The sequence below is a fragment of the Embiotoca jacksoni genome, unplaced genomic scaffold (genome assembly GCF_022577435.1).
Source record: "Embiotoca jacksoni isolate LCO1_2020_lvr unplaced genomic scaffold, fEmbJac1.0.p SCAF_22, whole genome shotgun sequence".
Taxonomy (NCBI): domain Eukaryota; kingdom Metazoa; phylum Chordata; class Actinopteri; family Embiotocidae; genus Embiotoca; species Embiotoca jacksoni.
Genome location: NW_027185363.1, coordinates 784430 through 804697, shown reverse-complemented (window position 1 = coordinate 804697; position 20268 = coordinate 784430). Strand labels below are relative to the sequence as shown.

Here is a 20268-nt window from a genome sequence, read left to right as displayed (position 1 = left end):
TCCAAACTTCAACTCACCCCTCATATATCCCCCATCTGAAACCTAACATATCCTTGAACACTTGGACTCTGAGACATTTCCTGTTAAAAGAGTCCACTACCATGATTGTTAAGCAAATTTACAAAACACAGACCAAATAAGCAGTGGAGACACTGTCATAGGTCACCGTGTTATCAGTGAAAACCAACACTGCTCATATCTCATATGGACACTTCAATAAGGTCAGTGAGATAAAGTGTTATCCACCAGAATTGAATAAATTAAAAGTGAAAACATTCATTTAAAAAAAATCATGAATTAAACTATCCTACATATATACTGAAACAAAGCCAGAGTGAACTAATGGTTTCTATTGGCTTATTATTATACCTTTTCACAGCAGACCTGGTGACTTCTGGTGGGAAACCCACAGGTTATTAAATGTCATTAAGAATGAGCAGGTTTTATTGAACTGTCCCTAGAAGCCATGACAGTGTGACACTGAAGAGGCATGGACAATAAGAGGACCCTTAAACAGCAGTAGAAATAGTAGTAGTATCATGGCAGTAGTGACAGCAGCATCACAGTAATAACAGCAATAGCAGAAGTACTAGTAGCAGCAGAAGTAGTATTAGTACTTAGTATTAGTAGATTAGTGATGGCTATAGTAGTTATATTGTATTGCATTATTGTATTGTAGTAACAGTTGTAATAGCAGCATCAGCAGTAGTAGTGTAGTGTGGTATGTGCAGTATCAGTAACAGTAGGCTAGTTAGTAGTTAACTTTAACGTAAGATAGACATTAACTATTACAGATAGATAACAAACTCTTACATCAGCTTCAGAGTACGTGTTAGTGTGTACGTGTGTTTCTGTGTGTGTGTGTGTGTGTGTGTACAGGATACAGTTCATCCATCACAACAAAACCTTTAATATTTATACTTCATGGTAATGTGATGATGTTATATTGTGAATATATTATAGTTTCCCTTCATTGGATCCCGCACTAGTCGGTTCATCCTCTTTTTTTTAGGGGCGTGCTGCATAGTTTCATTTTCCGACCCGGCTGACGCGTCCGTGGGCGCGCGCTCACTGCGCCTCGCTCGCTCGCTCGCTCACTGTTCGTGACGTCAAACCAGCATGGCGGTCAAGGTGACTTGGGCATCGCTCCCTTAGCGATTTTCAACCCTCTTCTTTACCGTGTCTGCATGTCTCCTTCTCGTCTTCTTGCGTCGGACTTACTGGAGCTAGACTGCCCCGGTCCTGTCCCGGGTGGTGGCGCCTGGACTGCGGCGTCCTCCCGACGCCGTAGCATCCTTGAAGCTAGCTGGCCTTGATAAGGCGACCACAACCTGGGAGTTAGCGGGATCGTGCTAAACAGCGACAAGCACCGCAGTGATACGAATATTTACCGACAGCTGAGCTCTCATCTTTTCGTCGGCAGTCTTTTTTTTTTCTTTTTTTTTCCCCCCGTTTGCTCTCATCCCTTCGCGTTTTTGCCGATTTTTAAAGCTTAATTTCCGCAACGGTTTGTGTCCTCTTCATACGAGTTAGTTTGCTAGCCGGCTACCCGGTAACGATAAGTTTTAGCTCGTCGGCTTGTTGACTTGTTTTTATTTGCTGCCTTAACTTGCGCATCAACTTCATTTTTGAAGCCGAGGTGCAGTCCCATTAGTTGTTGTTTTTTTTTTTACACCGTGTCCCATTCCTGTAGCGGTGGGTTGTTTTGTCTTTTATAGACGTCCCACATCAGCTGCTCCTCGTAACGTCCAAAGCTCAATATGGGGGATTGTAAAAGGTCACGATCACCTTGTGGGGGAAAAAAAAAAAATGTCACGATGTCATTTTTTTTTTATTGTGTGTTGTTTCAGGTGCAATCTACTAAACGCGGGGACCCGACTGAGCTGAAAGCGATCTTCCAGAAGGTGAAGCTCGACACAGGTTTCATCCCGACAACACCTGTCTCTGATGTTACTTTGGTCACGTGACATCACATATATATATATATATAATATATATATATATAATATATATATGAGGACACATGTGTGATGTCACGTTGATCTAGCGCGTAATGACGCAGCTCTGTAGGTCGAGAGCAGCTGTTTTTTTTTTTTTTTTTTAACACGAGCTTTTAAGGCTCTGTCATGAGGTTTAAATTACAGCATCAGTTAAAAGGACCAGCACAGGCTGGTGTTGTCACATCAAAGCCCATATTTATGTGGCTCGAGCACGTTTCATCAGTTTGCCCAATGTTGTTGTTTTTTTTGTTTTTTTTTCTGACAGAAGTTGAAGCGAAAACATAATTGCGGTTTCTGCTTGTTGAATCAGCAACACAAGTTGTGAGTGGACTGGTGGGTTGGGTACTGCAAAGAAAAGGTTGATACGGGCTTCTCGTTGCCTGCTTGGCATGTTATAGGAGTGTGTTGGGACTTTTTGTACCGGCTGAGGATGGTGGCTTTCTGACCCTGGATAGCACAGTGAGCAGAGCTTTTTTTTTTTATTTTTATTTTTTTATTGCGAAGCTCCAGGGGTTCAAATCTCAATTCAGCTAGAACTTGAAAGTTTTTGCTTCACTGTCTTCAGTGCGAACTGGTACAGTCTGTGACCTGCATGTCCTTGACATTAATGGATGAGATTCGTATAATGTATGACAAACCTTTTGAGTCGCACTAAGGCAGCGGCATGTCAGAGATAAGCGCGTGACCGTGAGATGTAACACGAGACTTGCAGTGAGAGGAGACTTTGTTAACCTTCAGCATGCTCCTGTCTTGTGCTTGCCGAGTGTGTTGTGGTCATGTGGGCCAGCAGTATTTAGTACCTCAAATAACTTACAAGCGCAATTAAAAACATGAGCGCAGGCGTGTGTGCCCGGTCGCACCTGTGCAAGTGTGGTCGGCTGTATTTCTGACATGTCATGCTGCTGCTGAAAGATCAATGACTTTGTTTATTTGAGTGCCGCACGAATAAGCAGCACAGTTCAGAGCTGTACTAATGAATGATTTTTGTGACCCGCTGACCTCAAAATAAGCTCTTTTTTTTTTTTAACTGGATTTGAACACTTTTGTTAATAATTTGCATCCGTAACAAAGTCAGAGTGACATTGAAAGAAGTAAGCGTAGTGTAGAAAGTAGAACCTTTCAATGTTGTGTAATATTCACAGCTTGTGAGGCAAAATTTTGATTTGTACCAAAGAGCTCACAGCGTTGTGTTGCCATGCTCCACACAGATCATTGGTTAGCGCACTTTGAGGGTCAGCTGCTCATGTAACATCACAGTATTGAGATGGATTAACTCTTTGTTATGTAATCTGTGCACTCAATTTGCAGATACCTTGAAGTGTTTCCTCTGTTGACTGGATAAAACCTGCGCGGATTTTCTGGTTGTTGATTTGTGTCAAAGGAGCCGCTGTTCCAAATAATTCAATGTTAAAGTTGGTTAGCTCATTTGGATATAAAGAATAAGAAGTTGGCATGAGGACTGTCTCAATTATTCCGTAATCACCTGAGAACAACCGATTATAATCGTTGGAATGGTTTCTGTTCAGCCGTATAAAAACATCTGGATGAAACTGACAGGAATGTCATCTCCAGCAATGTTTCCATGACGTTTTCCACCGTCATCTCGTTGCGCCCTCTTCTTCTGCTGTGGTTCAGTGGCATGTTTGGGCAGAATTATTCCCACCAACTGTCTGGCCACTGCATTTCAATGAGCTTCTACTGACGTTAACATGACGGATTTAGTTGCAAAGCCAAACACCACAGCCAATAAATGATTCCTCTTTTTCATTAGGTGTGCATGTGTTATTAAACTATGATCAGAATTCAACAAAAGAGGCGTAAAATGAACCAAAAAGACAGTTAAATCATGAATTGCAATTATTTTTATGCCGATTAATGATCAACTAAAATTCCTTATCGTGACTGCCCTAGTTGGCATCTGTGAAGGGTTAGGTGTCTAAACTGATGACTTTTTGTTCTGTTCCGCTTGTCAGTATGCCAATGTAGTGGACAAGGATGGAGAGAGGTGCATGACCCCAGGAGACTTTGTCCAGAAGTACCTTGGACTTAACACACAGATTCACCACAACCCCAAAACTGTGCAACTCATCGCTGCTGTGGCTGACACCACGAAGGACGGGTACGTACTGGCACAAACTCACAGTTCATCATCTCTTAACTTGTCAGTTTACTGAACCATGTCTGATCTGTACTTGCCATTACAGCTACTTACAGATAAAATAAAACTTTCAGTGACTCCCAGTTCTGATACTGTGATGTAACCACAGATTAAACTCAGTCAGATGTAGGCAATCTCATCTGTTGTGACCTTTCAGTTCATATGAAAACACACCAACATACAATCTGTTTTACTGACAGTACAAAGGTGACAACTGTCCCCGTGAACAGAGAAAATGTGTGTTTGTTTCTGTGATGTGTCCCTTTAAGCAATACTGCGTGATCTAACCTTTGCTTCATTCCAAAGTCTTTAAAATCTCAAATTATGTGTTTAATGATTTAACCTTCTTTTCTTTTTCTTTTTTTTCCCCTCTCCCACGATTGCAGGCTGATCTCGTTCCAGGAGTTTCTTGCTTTTGAATCTGTGCTGTGTGCACCCGACGCTCTCTTCATTGTAGCCTTTCAGCTATTTGACAAGACTGGAACTGGAGCCATTTCCTTCGGTATGTGCCACTGTGGTTTCTGTACGCGAGCATTTGTGCCAGAGTTTAGGGTGAAGTTCATGTGATTTCAATTAGAACAAAGAAATATTATTTGCCTGTAGTTAATGTAAAAGATTTGAAGTTGTTGAAGGATATTTTCAGACCTAATTGCAGTGCAGTGAATCCATCGCGGATGTGTTTGCTGCACTGCATCATCAGAGCAGCTGACATGTTTTTCTGCAGTGGAGAAATAATTTGCCGACATTGCATCGTTTACCAGATTACTCCTTTGGCTTAGTCTTTACACATGGGTGGATTTACATAATCACCTTCATGCACTGTGTCTTTTTTTTTTCTCCCTTCGTACCGCTGCGTACCGTCTTATGTCACACACGCAAATCTTTATCTTATGGAACTGAAATGATTTGACTCAATTGTATTTTCCAAAGTTTGTCTCATCAATGTTATTTGTGCTGCACAGAGAATGTGCGGGACATCTTCAGCCAGACCACAGTGCACCACCATATTCCCTTCAACTGGGAATGCGAGTTCATCCGTCTGCACTTTGGGCACGACCGCAAGAAAAACCTCAGCTACCTGGAGTTCACTCAGTTCCTGCAGGTACGCTGAATACACCGTCACTGATCTGCCTGATTTCTCCGTTTCTCTCTCACAACCACACACTGACTTTTACTTTGACTATATTTACATTCAGCCTTGTGGTGTCGTTTTTTTTTTTTTTTTTTTTTTTTAGGAGCTGCAGCTGGAGCATGCACGCCAGGCATTTGCCCAGAAGGACAAGGGGAAGAATGGTGTCATCTCTGCCATGGACTTCAGTGACATTATGGCCACCATCAGACACCACATGCTCACGCCCTTCGTGGAGGAGAACCTTGTTTCTGTGAGTGTTTCTGTTTGCCCACTGAAAGTAAAACTCAGGGCTAACGGTGACAAGAGCACGATGCAAATCAATATATGAAAACGTAACTGGAGTTTTGAACACTGGGAAGTAGAAGTGTTAGAAAAATTACTCAGAGGCTTGGTTCAAAATCAAACATATCGGACATTTATTCTTGCAAGAAGGAGAAAATACATGACACCCTCAAAGAGAGGTGTCCAGCAGTGCTACCAGATCTCCTCCGTAGGGCAGCTTTTAGGTAGGTAGGTAGTTACTTATTTATTAATCCCCAAGGGGAATTTTTTTTCCCCGCTACAGCAGCATTTATAGATGTCAATGGAGGAAGAGCCCTTTGAAGTTGAGGGCTCTGTGTCTATGCAGCTCACCAGGGGGGCAGAGGGGGGAGTGGGGAAGGCAGCAGAGATGTTTGGGAGGGGGGAGGTGTGGAGGAGACAGATGAAGGCGGTGAACTAAACCTGTTGAAGAAACATTGTTCCTCTCCAGGGAGCCCCCGGGTTGTCTCTCTCTCTCCCCTTGAAGCCAGTAATCTCCTTCATACCGGTCCACACCTCCCTCACATTGTTCTGCTGGAGTTTGGCCTCCAGCTTCCTCCTGTAGGAGTCCTTGCACTCTCTCAGCTTCTCCTTTGTTGACAGTCACCCCCAATTCCTTTGTATCTGCTTTCGTATGGTAATTCACAAGATAAGGACACAGGGGAGTCGTCAATTAGATGCGGAAAGTCAAACAAAAAGGAATCACTTGCAAATAAGACAGACAACAAAAGAGATTTTTCGGAGCCTACTTGACAAAGAGACTTTCCGGAGCCACAATGCAAACAAGAGGAAGAGACAAATCTTTTCTTTCCATCATATCCCTCCTGTTTATACAAAGTATAACATAATATGTACATAAAAAGGAAAAAAAAACAAAACCAAAAGAATCAGCATGAGGAAAATCATATTAATCACACTGCTTGACAAGAACCTTCCCGGAGCCACAATGTAAACAAGAAGAGACAAATCTTTTTCTTTCCATCAAGAAGTATAATCCGCTATGAACTGTTGGCTTGTAAAAAAAATCTTCACACTCAGCAGAGGTAAATCCTCATCCACTTCTCATCTGAGGTTATTAGCCTTATAGGACAATAGTGGTCATTTTCAACTTAGGCCTGGTGCATTTCCTTTTTTGATAATCTTTTAAACTTTCCTCAGGCTTCAAGGTGTTTTCTCAATAATTGGTGTTTTCTATTCTTTCTCACTATCATTCCTGGCCTTTCATGATAGAGCTACATTACAGTCTTACGTACAGTTGATTTTTAAAACCCATCTTTTGAAGAACAACTAAACTTATTATGGCACAAGACCAGGCCATAATGATAACAGTCGGGCCATTCTTTTAAATTAAATTAAATTAAATTAAAGTATTTTAAATAACAGTACTTCTTTTCCCTTGGGATAAATTAATGAAAGAAAATGAGGAAACAATACAGTTTAAATTTACAAATGGTGTCAGTGATTAATATCTTAAAAAAAAAAAAAAAAAAAAACTTATTGACTTTGTCATTAAGAGATTATTGAAACAAAAAGAATAACTTTATTTATAGTGACACGAGTACAAAAACCTTATCTGGAGTCGAACCAGTACCTGACATGCACTGCCTTTCTTGTACCAGGCTGCAGGTGGCAGCACCTCTCACATGGTCAGCTTCTCTTACTTCAATGCATTCAACTCCCTCCTGAACAACATGGAGCTGATCCGCAAGATCTACAGCACACTGGCTGGCTCACGGAAGGACACACTGGTGACCAAAGGTGGGCAGATAGTTTATAGTGCTGCTGCGTAACTTTCCCTTCCGGCTAAGATGTCACACGAGTGTCACGAATGTCCCATGTTTTTTTTTTTGATAATGTATTTCTCTCTTTATCTCCAGAGGAGTTTGTTCATGCCGCCAACAAGTTTGGTCAGATCACTCCGATGGAAATCGACATCCTGTACCAGTTGTCAGGCCTGCACACTCCCTCCGGGTAAACACTCACTGTGCATGTCCCGAGAATATCCCAGAAACCCCAAAGTTATCTCGAACGTGCGCAACCTTGCTAACATTTAAAAGGAAAGATTGTGACCTGTACGCAAGTTAATAACGAGGATTTAAACGCGTGTTTCAGTCGTCTGAACCTCAGTGACATTGAGAGGGTAGCTCCGCAAGAAGAAGGATGTCTGCCGTACCACCTGGTTGAAGCCCAAAAGCAGGTAGGATCCTTGTAGCCGTCTGTGTGCGCGCAACTCCTCATTAATGACGGACTTTAAACCACATCAGCAGTGAACTGTTTTATCTGCAAAATATCCTGAAACGTCAGCTGCTTGTACTGTATTACACATTCTATAGTTACACACCGCGGATGCAATAAGAGCAGTTTACGCTGATGGCAAGATGTTTATTAAGTCGCCATGGTCACAACTGCCTCCCCCCTCCCCCGCTCCCCCTCCCATCAGAGCCCCGGGGACAGCTCCAGGCCCGTGTGGCTGCAGGCTGCAGAGTCAGCCTACAGGTTCTTCCTGGGCTCCATCGCCGGAGGTGAGTTGACGTTTTAGACAGACAGACAGACAACATTAAGGCATCCGATGTCTCAACTAACGGCGTGTACTCAGTCTGAGTTTGTGTGTTTGTGCAGCCACGGGGGCGACGGCAGTGTACCCCATTGACTTGGTGAAGACTCGTATGCAGAACCAGAGGTCCACCGGATCCTTTATTGGAGAGCTGATGTACAAGAACAGCTTTGACTGTGCTAAGAAGGTGCTTCGCTACGAGGGCTTCTCCGGCTTCTACAGAGGTAAGGAATCAGAGCTCCGCCTTTTCTCTACGCCCTCGTTCCCATCTTTCTTATTTCCTTTCTTTTCATTCCTCCTCTGATGCTCCTCTTTGCTAAGTGTTGCTAATGAAATGAGATTCTCCTGTCACTCAATCCCCCCCCCCCCCCCCCACCCCCCATGGCGCCCCACAGGTCTGGTTCCTCAGCTCATAGGTGTGGCACCTGAGAAGGCTATCAAACTCACAGTGAGTACCTACCCTCATACACAATGTAGCCCACTTACACTGTATTTTTTTTTTTTATAGCAGTTGCAACTAAAGAGGTTGTGGATAAACAATAAAATAATCCACAACACATGACATAAAACGTATTTACGTAAATCAAATAAAAGGGATTCATTTACAAGGAAAAATCCAGCAAGGCTAAAAGCATATAAAACTCGTGTTCATGTAAAATTACAAAATGAAAGCCTTTCGTTACGGCAGCTCCACAAAATTGAGATGACGTGTGTTGGATTTTCAGTTGATGCTCTGTCCTCGTTTGTGTTTGCGTCCCGCAGATGAACGACTTTGTAAGAGATAAGTTCACCAAAAAAGACGGCTCGATTCCTTTACTGGCCGAGATTATGGCTGGCGCCTGCGTAAGTACAACGTTACCAACACTCGTGCATTCCCATCCGCCCGTTCACGAACGCGTCGGCGAACACAAGACGAGGTTAATGTAGTTCCAGTCAAGTCCCCCGGAGGTGTTTGCCCTCCTTGTGTTGTTAGCGCTGTTCAAAGTAACTTGTGCATGCAGCCCTGTTGTTTGTTTGCCTGCAGACTTCCAAATGACATGACTTAACAGTGGATGCAACGCTGAATTGCATCCAGAGCACAAAAAAAAAAAAAAAAAAAAAAAAAATCTCAATGCCCCAATGCAACATGTTGTTTTTCTGTTTTTGTTTTTTTGATAGCGTTGTTCATCCTTACACACATTGGCGCAGCACTCCTTACCGTCCGAGGAAATGGCAAAGTAAATGACTGACCGGGATTTAATTTTTTACTTTTGATACTTTTCATGAGCACGACAATGGCTCCCGTCCCTCAGCTGCATACATGTGAGATGCAGGAGCAGTTTGTTTTTAATTGTTTGTTGTTTTTTTTTTAATCAATAAATGTGTGATCAAGCACCTCTTCTCCCGGTTTACCCAGGCTGGAGGCTCTCAGGTGATCTTTACCAACCCTCTGGAGATTGTGAAGATTCGCCTGCAAGTGGCGGGCGAGATCACCACCGGACCTCGAGTCAGTGCGCTCAACGTGGTCCGTGACCTGGGCTTCTTCGGCCTCTACAAGGTAGCGTGCCTTTTTAAACGCGCCGCAATCTCCTCTCGGGTTGCGCGAGCGGTTTGGAGTTGTGAGAACGGCGCCGCGTTTCCTCCACGTGAGAAAAGACCTCTCCTTGTTTAATGGGCGCTCGCTCCGCCTCGCTCTTTTGTTTTGTTTTTTTTTGTGTCGGCCCCAGGGTGCGAAAGCTTGCTTCCTACGAGACATCCCCTTCTCGGCCATCTATTTCCCCGTGTACGCCCACACCAAGGCTCAGTTTGCTGATGAACAGGGCAAGCTGGGAGCTCTGCAGCTCCTCACTGCTGGAGCTATCGCAGGTAAGTTCAAGTTCTGACCCGGGGACACGAATCGAGCAATTTACCCGGGAGGGGGAGTGGGGGGGGGGGGTTGTATTTCATTAAGTACTGCGAGAGAGAGAGAAACGTATCACCGAGTTGACCCTACGAGCTGATTTAAGTGACGCCAATAAACGAGCCGTTTCCTTTGAACCGTTTCCCAGGTGTCCCCGCGGCCTCCCTGGTGACGCCCGCTGATGTCATCAAAACGCGTCTGCAGGTGGCAGCGAGGGCGGGACAGACGACTTATTCGGGAGTCATCGACTGCTTCAGGAAGATTATGAGAGAGGAAGGCTTCAGGGCTCTGTGGAAGGGAGCCGGAGGTGCGTGTCTGCGTTACTACTGGACCAACGGCCTCGTGCCGCCGGCTGTTTTTGGTGTTTAAACCACGCTGGGTTGTGTTTCTCTTCTCTGCAGCTCGCATGTGCCGGTCGTCTCCTCAGTTCGGTGTGACTCTGGTCACTTATGAACTCTTGCAGGAGTGGTTCTACATCGACTTCGGACGACAGTAAGTTCCTCTTTTATTCTTTGTTAACGGGGAGAACAGTCGTGTCACTTTTGTGGCATTTTCTTTCACTGGCTGAGGAGTAAACATGGAGAGAGGTTGGGGAGTGGCGGTACAGATGTACAGTACATTTGGCTTTTTTTATTATTATTATTATTTTTTTATTATAGATTCGGATTCTACTTGGTAGACTTTTACATGATTGGATGTCTACTGCAGTAAAGATATGTAAATGTAGCCACAATACTTTGACTTAAGCAGACCGGCAATGTATCCTACTGTCCTGTTTAATGTCAGGGATCCTCAGAGAAGCAGCGCTTTTTTTTTTTAATCTTGCCCGCATTTTAAAATGTCTCGATAGTATGAAAAACATCAGTCGCAGGTGAACACTGAGCCGGGCTTCTTATCCTTTTGGAATTTTGCCTTGATTAGATAGGAGCACTTAAGAGACCGAGAGGAGTCGTGGGGAAATAGAGCAGGGCGATGACACGCAGTTATTCGGGCTGCCTGGAATTTGAACCGGAGACCAAACATTTCTATCGAAGCGAAAGTAAACTCCCAAAAACGCTGCGAACAACACTTCCCTCCCATCTAGAAATCGAAAACGCCCTGTACGTTTGTGCAGCGACAACTCGCGCCCTCTCTCCTCTCTCCGCAGCCGCCCGTCAGGTTCCGAGCCTACGCCCAAGTCCCGTATCTCGGAGCTCCCTCCCATCAACGCAGACCACGTCGGAGGTTACCGCCTGGCCGCGGCCACCTTCGCTGGGGTGGAGAGCAAATTTGGCCTCCACCTTCCCAAGTTCAAGTCCTCCGGTGTGGTTTCCATACATCACCGGGAGCCGGCTGCTGCCGCGCCAGCTCCGGCGCCATAAAGGGTCTACGTGTCCATATCATGTCGCCATCCCTCTCTTCCACTACCAGGAGCCAGACACTTAGATAGGCACACAAACAAAGCAACACAGTTTTAACACACACTCCACAAACAGGAGCCGTCGACTTAGGAACCGATGGCGGCGGCGGCGGCGGCGGCCCCCCCCCCCCCCCGCACGCTCTTCTCCGGGGTGAAGGCGTGCCGCAGTGCTCACCTTACAACGGAGCAGGCCGCGACGGGACCGGAGCGCTGACTGTGGTGTATCTTCAGTGGCTGGATGCTCCTGGCAGCGCCATCCTTTGTGTTCTTCTCTCCAGCATTTGTAGGAAATTGACCCTCGGGCATTCCTCTCTCTCTCTCTCTCTCTCTCTCTCTCTCTCTCTCTCACGAGTAGCTGATATGATTTTTATCGTTTTCCGTCGGACTTCTCTTATTGGACAGCGGGCATAGCAAATTTTAGATTGGTCTGCATGGTGTGTGGGACTTCACTGTCGACCCCTCCTCACGCAGGAGGCTACATACTGTACATATTGTATAACTCTAACTGAAAAAAAAAAAATGTTACACGACGAAGCTGCGTGACATTCAATCGGCGTCATTACACAGTAACTGTAATGTTATGGCCACGTGGGGCCTTTGGTCTCTGAGATCACTCTTACTGATGTACAGAACTTTTCAATTCAATGTTTTCTTGGTGAAACAAGAACCGTAAGCAGAGAAGTAGGTTGTGTTAATGAATTAAATGTATCTCAATTCAGTCATTGTATTTTAATGAAATAAATCATCCATATGGTTTTGATTTTAACAATATCTCGAGTTTTATTCCAATGGTAAAGTGCAACCATCAACGGTGTCGGAAACAGGGAAGAATACGGTACGACTAGTCGAAGCAGAATACTGATCTTTCAGGTTACATCAAATACGACCGCTACACCGCATCGTAGCTCATTTTAAACATGGAACTGAACGTTTTACTAGCATGGTGAGGTTGGATGTTGCATTATGGAGGGACTGGGGGAAAAAAAAAAAAAAAGGAAATATTAAAAAAATCAATTCAGGTTCTGAGTTTTCCGACCTTCGCTTTTTACCTTCATTTCAAACTTCGTGTAGTTTATTTAGATCCTCTTAAAGAGGACGAGTCAGGGAACCGTTTCTACTACTCATTATACAGTTACAGAGAATGAAACAAAAACCTTTGGTACAGAAAAACATCACTTTTTAACTGTACTAGTGTAAATTCAAGCTAAGTAACTAGTTTTGCCTGTTAAAACAGCTTGTTTCTAAATTCAGGATTGTACTACTCAAGCTTTTAGTACAAAGCAGCATTTGTTTTTTTTCCCATTTTTTTTTTTTAAAACAATACGCAAAATATTTAAATAAGTGTAACCACCATAATAAATATTAAATATTGTAGTGGTTAAGATGTAAGAATGACACACTTCTGCACAGGCCGGATTGCGCATGTGTAAGCACAGTTAGCTGTGTCTTGGTCATCAAATTCAAGTGGTGCCGAGGAGAAATAGGATTTGATAGCGAGAGGTCAGCTTTTCGAGAGTTTGACAGCCGTGCACAAGCGTGTCCGAAAAATATGAAAACATGTAAAAACACTCAAACGGTAATAAAAAGGTGCAAGTACAAAGGTTTGCATATTTTAAAAAAAGGGCTGAGTTGGTTGAGGCCTCAGGAGAAGAGCAGTTTCTGGAGCCCTGAGGATGTTATCAAAGCTAGAAGTTCAGAGTGGACAGCCACATCTGTGCTGAAAATCGCCTCCCTGTTTCCCTCTTAAGTGTGTCTTTCAACCACTGAACTCTGGTACAACTACTGCTACACGTGAACATTCATTGTTCCTAAAAAAAAAAAAAAAGTCCTCTAAAGCTCTTTTTTTTAAAGACACATTTAAAACCACATTGAGAACCTGTTTAAACCGTCACTTCTATCCCTTCTAGCTCTGCACGTCTCCTCAGGCCAGTTTGTAGTGGGTGGAAAAGCTGGAAGCCAGACAGAGGAGAGGGCAGCTCCTCTGGCGGTGTCATGTTATGTGCTATAAGCGTGGAGTGGAGTGGACTGGACAGAAATTCATGACCAGCGGGGATTTGTTAGCGTCAGACGTTGGCCAGTTCTTCGGCTTCGTCTCGGTTCTCGTTGATCTCAGCCAGCGTCCTGACGAAGCGCGTCCACTCATCGGCCTTGGGCACGCAGATTTGCTGCAGGGGGACGGAGGCGCGTGTCAGGCGAAATGAACTGATGCCATTTCTTCTATTGGTAGTAATGACTGAAATCACATGTAGCTGTAAACCAAAAGCAGAGCTGACATCTCACCTCCCCTACGTCGTAGACCTGCACCTGTCCCTCCGAGTCCCCGGTGGCAATCTCCTTTCCGGTGTGGGACCATCTCACACGGTTCAGTGCCGAAGCCCCATCCACACACACGCTGGCAGTAGGAACCTAAAACACACACATCAGCTTACGAAGAGGCAGACACTCAAGTGTGTTGTGATCCCCTCATATGATGTATTTCTGTGTCAAATCGAATGGCTTTGAAAGTCGAATTGTTGATTTTAGTTGTTTTGTTTAGTTTAGAGTCATGATTAATGGAGGCTGAAACATTTCTGTGCATCGTGTGTGCGTGTGTGTGCGTGCGTGTGTGTGTGTGCGTGTGTGTGCGTGCGTGTGTGTGTGTGCGCCTACTTCAGTGTCATTGTTGAGGTTCCACAGGTCCAGGCGTCCAGCTAGGTCCACACAAGCAAACAGAGCCGGGTGTGTTGGAGACCACATGGCGTCATAGACGTAGTCACAGCTGTCCTCGAATGAGTACAACGGACGGGTGCTCTGCAGCAGGAAGTGTGTGTGTGTGTGTGTGTGTGTGGGGGGGGGGGGGGGGGGGGGGGATAAAGCAGTGGATTTATGTCAAGAAACATGAGCAATGGTGGATCTAGTACAACACGAGTGTGTGTGTGTGTGAGAGACTGCACATGTCTCACCTTAGTGCTCCAGAGTTTGACGGTCCAGTCAAAAGAAGCAGAGATGAAGAGGTGAGAGAAATCCACAGGTCCTCCAGCACTGTGACAGCTCAGCCCGGTCACTGGGCCGTGGTGGCCTTCAAACACCTCGGTGATGCCCGCCTTGCTGTAACACACACACACGAGACAACTGCGTTGACCTCTGCTCATAACCTTGTTTCTCCAGTCAACCTTAATATGACACCCGGAATTTGACCAACCGCCGTCGGGGTTTTTACCAACTCGGTGGTATTTCCAGCATTTTAGGGGGGGGGGGGGGGGGGGGACACGGCGTTTCCGTCAAATCCCGGTTGTAAACCAAACAACAATCTGTCCTCGCGAGGACAGACACCCGAGACCACTCACCTGCCATGGCGGCAGGCGGTGTAGACGGAGCCGTCCTCGCTCCCCACCACGAAGTTGTTCACGTCACCCAGAGGAAACGCCATGGAGGTGACAGCCACCGCCTTGCTCTGTTTGAACACCAGCTCCAGACTGTCCTGCAGGGAGAACACACGCAGCCTCAGAGCCGCCGGCCGCAGCAGCTGGTGTTTAGAGCGGCGTGAGCGTAAGAGTGCAAGCGTACCTGCGGCTGGGAGAGCATGTCCAGGCTCCACGAGCACATCTTGCCGTCGGTGGAAATGCTGATCAGGTTGTTGGCGTTTTGGGTTCCCACCACGTTCACACAGTAGACTGGGTGCTGAACACAACAGTTACACACAACGGAGATGAGGCGGCCACACGCAAAACTGCAGCAAAAAGTACGTGTGTGTGTGTGTGTGTGTGTGTGTGTGTGTGTGTGTGTGTGAGCTCCAGTGCATTACTGTGTGTGCAGCTGCAGACAGCGGGGTTCTCTGGACAGGGGTGCGCTTGTTGCTCCTGTTGTCCCATAAGACGATCTGTCCGGAGTATGTCCCACCCAACACCAGGTTGGGGTGAAACTTGGCAAACCCGGCTGACATCACCTCCGACTAGAGAGAAACAATTAACTTTAAATATTTGCTCCTTCCACGCAAAAAAAAAAAAAAAAAAAAAAAAAAAAGTCATTAATGAAGAGGCTCGCAGAGCAACTGCCCGTGAATTCCTCTCTGACCTGGCAGTGGAAGATGTACTCAGGAGTGCCTTTCTTGTACTTCATGTTCCAGACCAGTGCCACACCATCGGGCTCGTGAGGAGCGTCCTCGTTGTTGTTGTACGACGCCACAAGCAGCTCCGGATACTGAGAGGAACACAGCAAGACATTATCAGACGCAGACGAGAAACGCCGAGTCAGCTGGGGGAGGGGAGGGGGACTGAATCGCTGCCGGGGGAGCTCCTAGGGGTCACGTCCGAACCCCGTCCTACCTGAGGAGACCAGTCGAGACAGGTGACCACTCTGTTCTTAGTCCAGCGCTCATCTGCAAACTGTCTGTTCAGAAACAGCTTGGCACCGGCCTGCAGGTCACTGGGAGGGACAGAGACTTTACATCACAAAATGTAAAGTCTGTCTTTTCATTTCTATAAACAGCATTTATACACGTTCTTTTTTGTGTGTGTGTGTGTGTGTGTGTCACCAGTCTCACCCCTCCTTATCCTCCAGATCTCTGCCGCTGTAGTCAAAGCAGACGTCCACCTGCTCAGCCAGAGCTCGCTCCACAATTCTGCTGCCGCGCTCGAAAAACGACAGGAACTCGTCCGAGTGGAGGACCTGCAGCTTCTCCTCTTCCGTCAGCTCTTTGGGAGTGTCTGTTGCACGGATGGTTCAGGATGAAAAGGTGAAGAGTAAGAGAAGAGATCTCGCTTACTGAGCAACACATTGTTGGACAGATGTCTCCTCTGATGTTTTAGATTAGTCTGAATATAGAAAAAGAAAAAGGTACAAAAAAAAAAAAAAAAAAGGGAAAAGTTCTACCTATATTGTTCTATTCAGCAGCAATAACAGTTCTTTGTGTTGGCTTTAGAAGGATCTATTGGCAGAAATGGAATACAATATCCACTACTGTGTTTTTATTTAGTTTATAATAAATTTAAACTGAGGACCATTTTGTTTTTGTTACAGTAGAATGAGCCATTTAATAATACATATATACGGGGCGGGTTCTCTTCCAAGAGGCCCGGCATATTGGACTGCCACATTTCTACAGTAGCCCAGAGGGGACAAACCACCAAACACTGGCTCTAAAGAAGGACTTGTATGTTTTTTTGCAGCCCCCGTTGACTCTCTGAAGAGAAGGGTGAGGGGGACATCTGTTGAGTTGGTTGCAATCTGCGATATCACTGCGCAGCCGATATTCGAGGCCACTCGGCCACATGTTCGAACATCTGCCCTTACCCTCCTCCTGCTGGTCGCCCTGTTCATCTTTCTCCTCCTGGGTGTCCTCCGCCGGTGACGGAGCCGTTATCTCCTCATCCTCTTCCTCATCTGGAACACGCACGGATTGCAGATTGTTTTGACTGAGTTTGGATTCAGCCAGGGTGAAAGGTAAAAAAAAAAAAAAAAAAAAAAAAAAAAAAAAAAAAAGCGTTCCTGTTTGTTTACCCGCTTTATTATCGGTGTGTGTCGCTGCCTCTGTGGGTGTCTGCGTTTCTTTGGAGTAGGAAACCATCTCCCTCGGGATAAACTCCACTTGGGTCACTTTGGACATGCCGAGCCTCACAGCTCCACGTCTACGCACACAGCGTGGGGAACAAGCAGACGCATACGCGGGTTTGCGGTACTGAGCTGAACACGCACGTCACATGTATAGACACAAATAATGATGTGCGGACACATTATTAACACATTTGGACAAATCTAACGATGAAACCACAAAAAACAACAACAAAAAAAAACTGATTAAAGTTGGAAGACCAGCTAAAGGAGAGAGGAGGAGCAGTACCCCATCAGCTCAGAGTCGGAGTGGAGTTGCAGAGTAGAGGGGTCAGGATCCCAATGCAATGTCCTTATACAGCCAAACCACCAGATGGTGTTAGTAAGAGAGAGAGAGAGAGAGACAGGACACAGAAGAAGAAAGAGGAAAACAAGAGGATGAAACCAAACACAGAAGACGGGCAAAAAGGTGAGCAATAGAAGAGATGTTAAAGATGAGAAATGCAGCAAAGAGAGAGCGAGAAGGACACGGAGAGAAGAACGGAGTGCGTGTTAATAGAGAAACATCAGCGTGCCAGTGAAAAGACAAAGAGCAGACAGGTCAGAATTCATCAGAGTATAATTACAATGTTCATAGACACACAGTTAGCATGCAGGTACCTCACTAAATCACATACAAAAAAATAATTAAAAAAAACGACCGACCAATCCCCATCTCTGGATTGCACACAGACCTTGGTCCTGCGTTTCCGTCCCCAGAATCTTGACTTCCTGCATCGCTGCCCACTGATTTGTTGGAGGGAGACATGGGGGCGGGGACTAGGTAGTGAAACAGACACGTATCTTCTGTTACTACCCGCAGCGGCTGAGCTGTAAACGTACGTGCGTGTGTGTGTGTGTGTGTGTGTGTGTGTGTGTGTGTGTGTGTGTGTGTGTGTGTGTGTGTGTGCGTGTGTGTGCGTGTGCGCGTGTGTGTGCGTGTCAGCGTGTGAGTGATGGGTGGGTGAGTGAGTGAGTGAGGGAGACAGTGAGCGAGGAGGTAAGTGAGCGAGGGACAGAGGACGTGAGGAGTGGGAGAAGTGTGTGAATGAGTTTGCATGCAGCAAGGAGGACAGAACACAAAAAGGACAGACAAAGGGGGAAGAGAGAAGAGACAATGAAAATAAATGGTAGGCAGGTTTTAGGTGTCATGCACAAAACAACACGTAAAATGTTCAGATCCTCTGCGTGTGTTGGGGGAGGGGAGGGGAGGGGGGCAATGAGAGTCACATTAAGCTAGTTACGTTAACAGAGACGTTTGTGAACCCTGCAGATCCATCAAGCAAATGGACAGAGATATTATGGGAGATAAGCTGGCGGTGCCGAGTCGCAACGGAAGCACGCTGGCCTCGAGTGTTTACCGTGGGGTATGTCGGGGGTGATGCCAACGCTCTGCAGCAGGGCCTCCGCCTCCCTCCTCTTCCTCTCCAGATCAGAGTCTTCATGGCCGACTGAAGACCCACCTCCAGCCTCACCGCCACGCTTCGAGTCTCCCTGCGGGGGGGGGGGGGGGGGCGTACAACTTCACTATGACAACATCTCAAAGTGTGAGTAAAGACCGAAAGAAAGAAAGAAAGAAAGAAAGAAAGAAAGAAAGAAAAGAAAAGTGTCCGCCACGTACGTCCTTCTTTTTCTTCTCTTCTTCTTTCCTCTTCTTCTCCTCTCGAATCTGGGCGATCCGCTGTTTCTTCCTCTCCAGCTCGGCCTTCAGCTCACTTTTGTCAGACATACTGCAGGAGGGGAAGAGACCTGAAGTAAAAAAAAAACCTCAACAAATAACTTTGGTTTTTTTTTACTTTTTTTAGGTGAGATTTCATTGATTTTGTTAACGTGTGAGTTGCACTACTTTACTTACAGCCTGTCAAGTTTGGCTGCAACAACCGGGTATTTTCACTATGAATTAATCTGCAAATTTAAGTAGGTATTCTAATTGCAAAACCATTATTATTAATATATTGATTAGACAACCGGCGGAACAAAACAAGGACATAACATGGACAACTATTCAAATAAATGATTAGTCATTTTTGAAGCAGAAAACGCCTCCTGCTTTTTTTTTTTTCTCATGCATTTAAATGAACCAAATTCCTTTGGGTTTTGAACTGTTAGTTGGATGGATAAAAAAAAAAAAAAGAAAAAGAATGACACTTTGAAAGCCAAATAATTATATAAATTTCTACCGCGGGCCTGTCACATTGGTAACATGTGAACACCGGCCAGCTTTTTTTTTTTTTTTTAAGTAACAATGTTCCCTTTATGATCTCTTTCCTCCGTAACGTCCCAGCTGAGCCTGAATGTCCCAGATGGTTGAGGGGATTGCATAAATACACAAACCAAACACAAGATACGCGTCACGCAGTGGTACATTCAAACTGAATCCTAAATATGCATATTGATGGGCTTATTATCGTCACTCTTGAACATCTATTAAAAGTCGGCATCCGTTTAAATAAAGGTGCAGCTCGTCACGTCTGCTTGTAACTTCGCATATAAAAGCAACAAACTGGATCCGAGTCCAAATATGTGTCATAACTGCAGATACAAAAAAAACAAAATATATATATATATATATATATATATATATATATATATATATATATAAAATAAGTCCAGTAACTGTGCCCCCCTCCTTTTCACCTTGTTCCTTAATTATTAACAGCTTCCCTCGGTGTTCATATTTTATACGTCCCGACGTGTTTTATAATCTAATTAGCGGCTCCAGTGTCCGGTACCGGCGGCTAGCTGCGTTAGCATGCTAATCTCCATGGCAGCGGGCCGCGGGCCTCCAAGAAAAAGTGACTAACGGAAACATCGCTGACCAACAACGCCCGAGTCGCCGCGTCCTCCTCCCGCAAAACAAGTGTAACAACAAAACAACACGGTTACGAGAGACAGAGAGAGAAATAACTGAAATACCTGACGTCAGAAGTTAGCTATGAGAAGACAGGTGACAACAAATACAAAAAATACAAAAAAAAAATAATCCAGTTTCGTGAGCGTTAATTGTGAAGAAGGATGATGGAGACTGGTGATGCTGGAAGAGACAGCAGTTCTACCTCCGTCCGCGTCGCTGCTTCTTCTTCTTCTTCTTCTTCTTCTTCTTTGGCGATTTGTTCCGCCGGAAAACCATCAGGGCAGCGCGTCAGCGCACCCTGCCGGCGGAATAACACTCTCCTTACTCTCGTGTGTGTGACGTCAAACCGTGTCAGAAGTATACGCTAAAAAAAAAAAAAAATAAGGATAATACTGAATGACAGAGTCCAATGAATGGATATGTA

The 20268-nt window shown here is 45.3% G+C and overlaps 2 protein-coding genes across 7 annotated transcripts; one reads left to right on the top strand and one right to left on the bottom strand.

Annotated features, from left to right (window-relative positions):
- The first annotated feature begins 1069 nt into the window (after positions 1-1069).
- Positions 1070-12191, top strand: LOC138202796 (electrogenic aspartate/glutamate antiporter SLC25A12, mitochondrial-like). 2 transcript variants are annotated; one of them, XM_069157061.1, is made up of 18 exons: positions 1070-1131; positions 1851-1904; positions 3974-4119; positions 4545-4660; positions 5121-5260; positions 5394-5540; positions 7210-7348; positions 7468-7561; positions 7703-7787; positions 8031-8112; positions 8210-8368; positions 8540-8592; positions 8907-8987; positions 9541-9681; positions 9851-9989; positions 10172-10330; positions 10425-10515; positions 11171-12191. In XM_069157061.1, the coding sequence occupies exons 1-18, from the start codon at positions 1120-1122 to the stop codon at positions 11382-11384; spliced, it is 2052 nt and encodes a 683-aa protein (XP_069013162.1). In that variant the 5' UTR covers positions 1070-1119; the 3' UTR covers positions 11385-12191. The 2 variants fall into 2 exon arrangements, with proteins under 2 accessions (XP_069013162.1, XP_069013161.1); XM_069157060.1 differs by lacking the exon at positions 1070-1131 and having other exon boundaries at positions 1148-1904.
- LOC138202797 (dynein, cytoplasmic 1, intermediate chain 2a-like) lies at positions 12177-20076 on the bottom strand. 5 transcript variants are annotated; one of them, XM_069157064.1, is made up of 17 exons: positions 19907-20076; positions 18612-18739; positions 18352-18484; positions 17686-17821; positions 17241-17303; positions 16901-17028; positions 16694-16783; positions 15945-16107; positions 15727-15826; positions 15476-15601; positions 15207-15353; positions 14969-15082; positions 14749-14882; positions 14365-14509; positions 14072-14212; positions 13703-13828; positions 12177-13587 (listed from the first exon to the last, which is right to left on the bottom strand). In XM_069157064.1, the coding sequence occupies exons 2-17, from the start codon at positions 18717-18719 to the stop codon at positions 13486-13488; spliced, it is 1956 nt and encodes a 651-aa protein (XP_069013165.1). In that variant the 5' UTR covers positions 18720-18739; positions 19907-20076; the 3' UTR covers positions 12177-13485. The 5 variants fall into 5 exon arrangements, with proteins under 5 accessions (XP_069013165.1, XP_069013164.1, XP_069013166.1 ...); XM_069157063.1 differs by having other exon boundaries at positions 18612-18720; XM_069157065.1 differs by having other exon boundaries at positions 17686-17770; positions 18612-18720; positions 19907-20075.
- Between the last annotated feature and the right edge of the window lie 192 nt (positions 20077-20268).

What these genes read in the sequence shown, in the direction of transcription:
- LOC138202796 (XM_069157060.1), top strand. Translation starts at nt 1,761, where the DNA reads ATGGGGGATTGTAAAAGGTCACGATCACCTTGTGGGGGAAAAAAAAAA. An exon ending in TGAAAGCGATCTTCCAGAAG is followed by an intron (nt 1,905 to 3,973) that starts GTGAAGCTCGAC and finishes TCCGCTTGTCAG; the next exon opens with TATGCCAATGTAGTGGACAA. An exon ending in TGGAGGAGAACCTTGTTTCT is followed by an intron (nt 5,541 to 7,209) that starts GTGAGTGTTTCT and finishes TTCTTGTACCAG; the next exon opens with GCTGCAGGTGGCAGCACCTC.
- LOC138202797 (XM_069157064.1), bottom strand. Translation starts at nt 18,719, where the DNA reads ATGTCTGACAAAAGTGAGCTGAAGGCCGAGCTGGAGAGGAAGAAACAG. An exon ending in TGTCTGCAGCTGCACACACA is followed by an intron (nt 15,083 to 15,206) that starts GTAATGCACTGG and finishes TGTTGTGTTCAG; the next exon opens with CACCCAGTCTACTGTGTGAA. An exon ending in AGGTCTACGACGTAGGGGAG is followed by an intron (nt 13,588 to 13,702) that starts GTGAGATGTCAG and finishes GTCCCCCTGCAG; the next exon opens with CAAATCTGCGTGCCCAAGGC.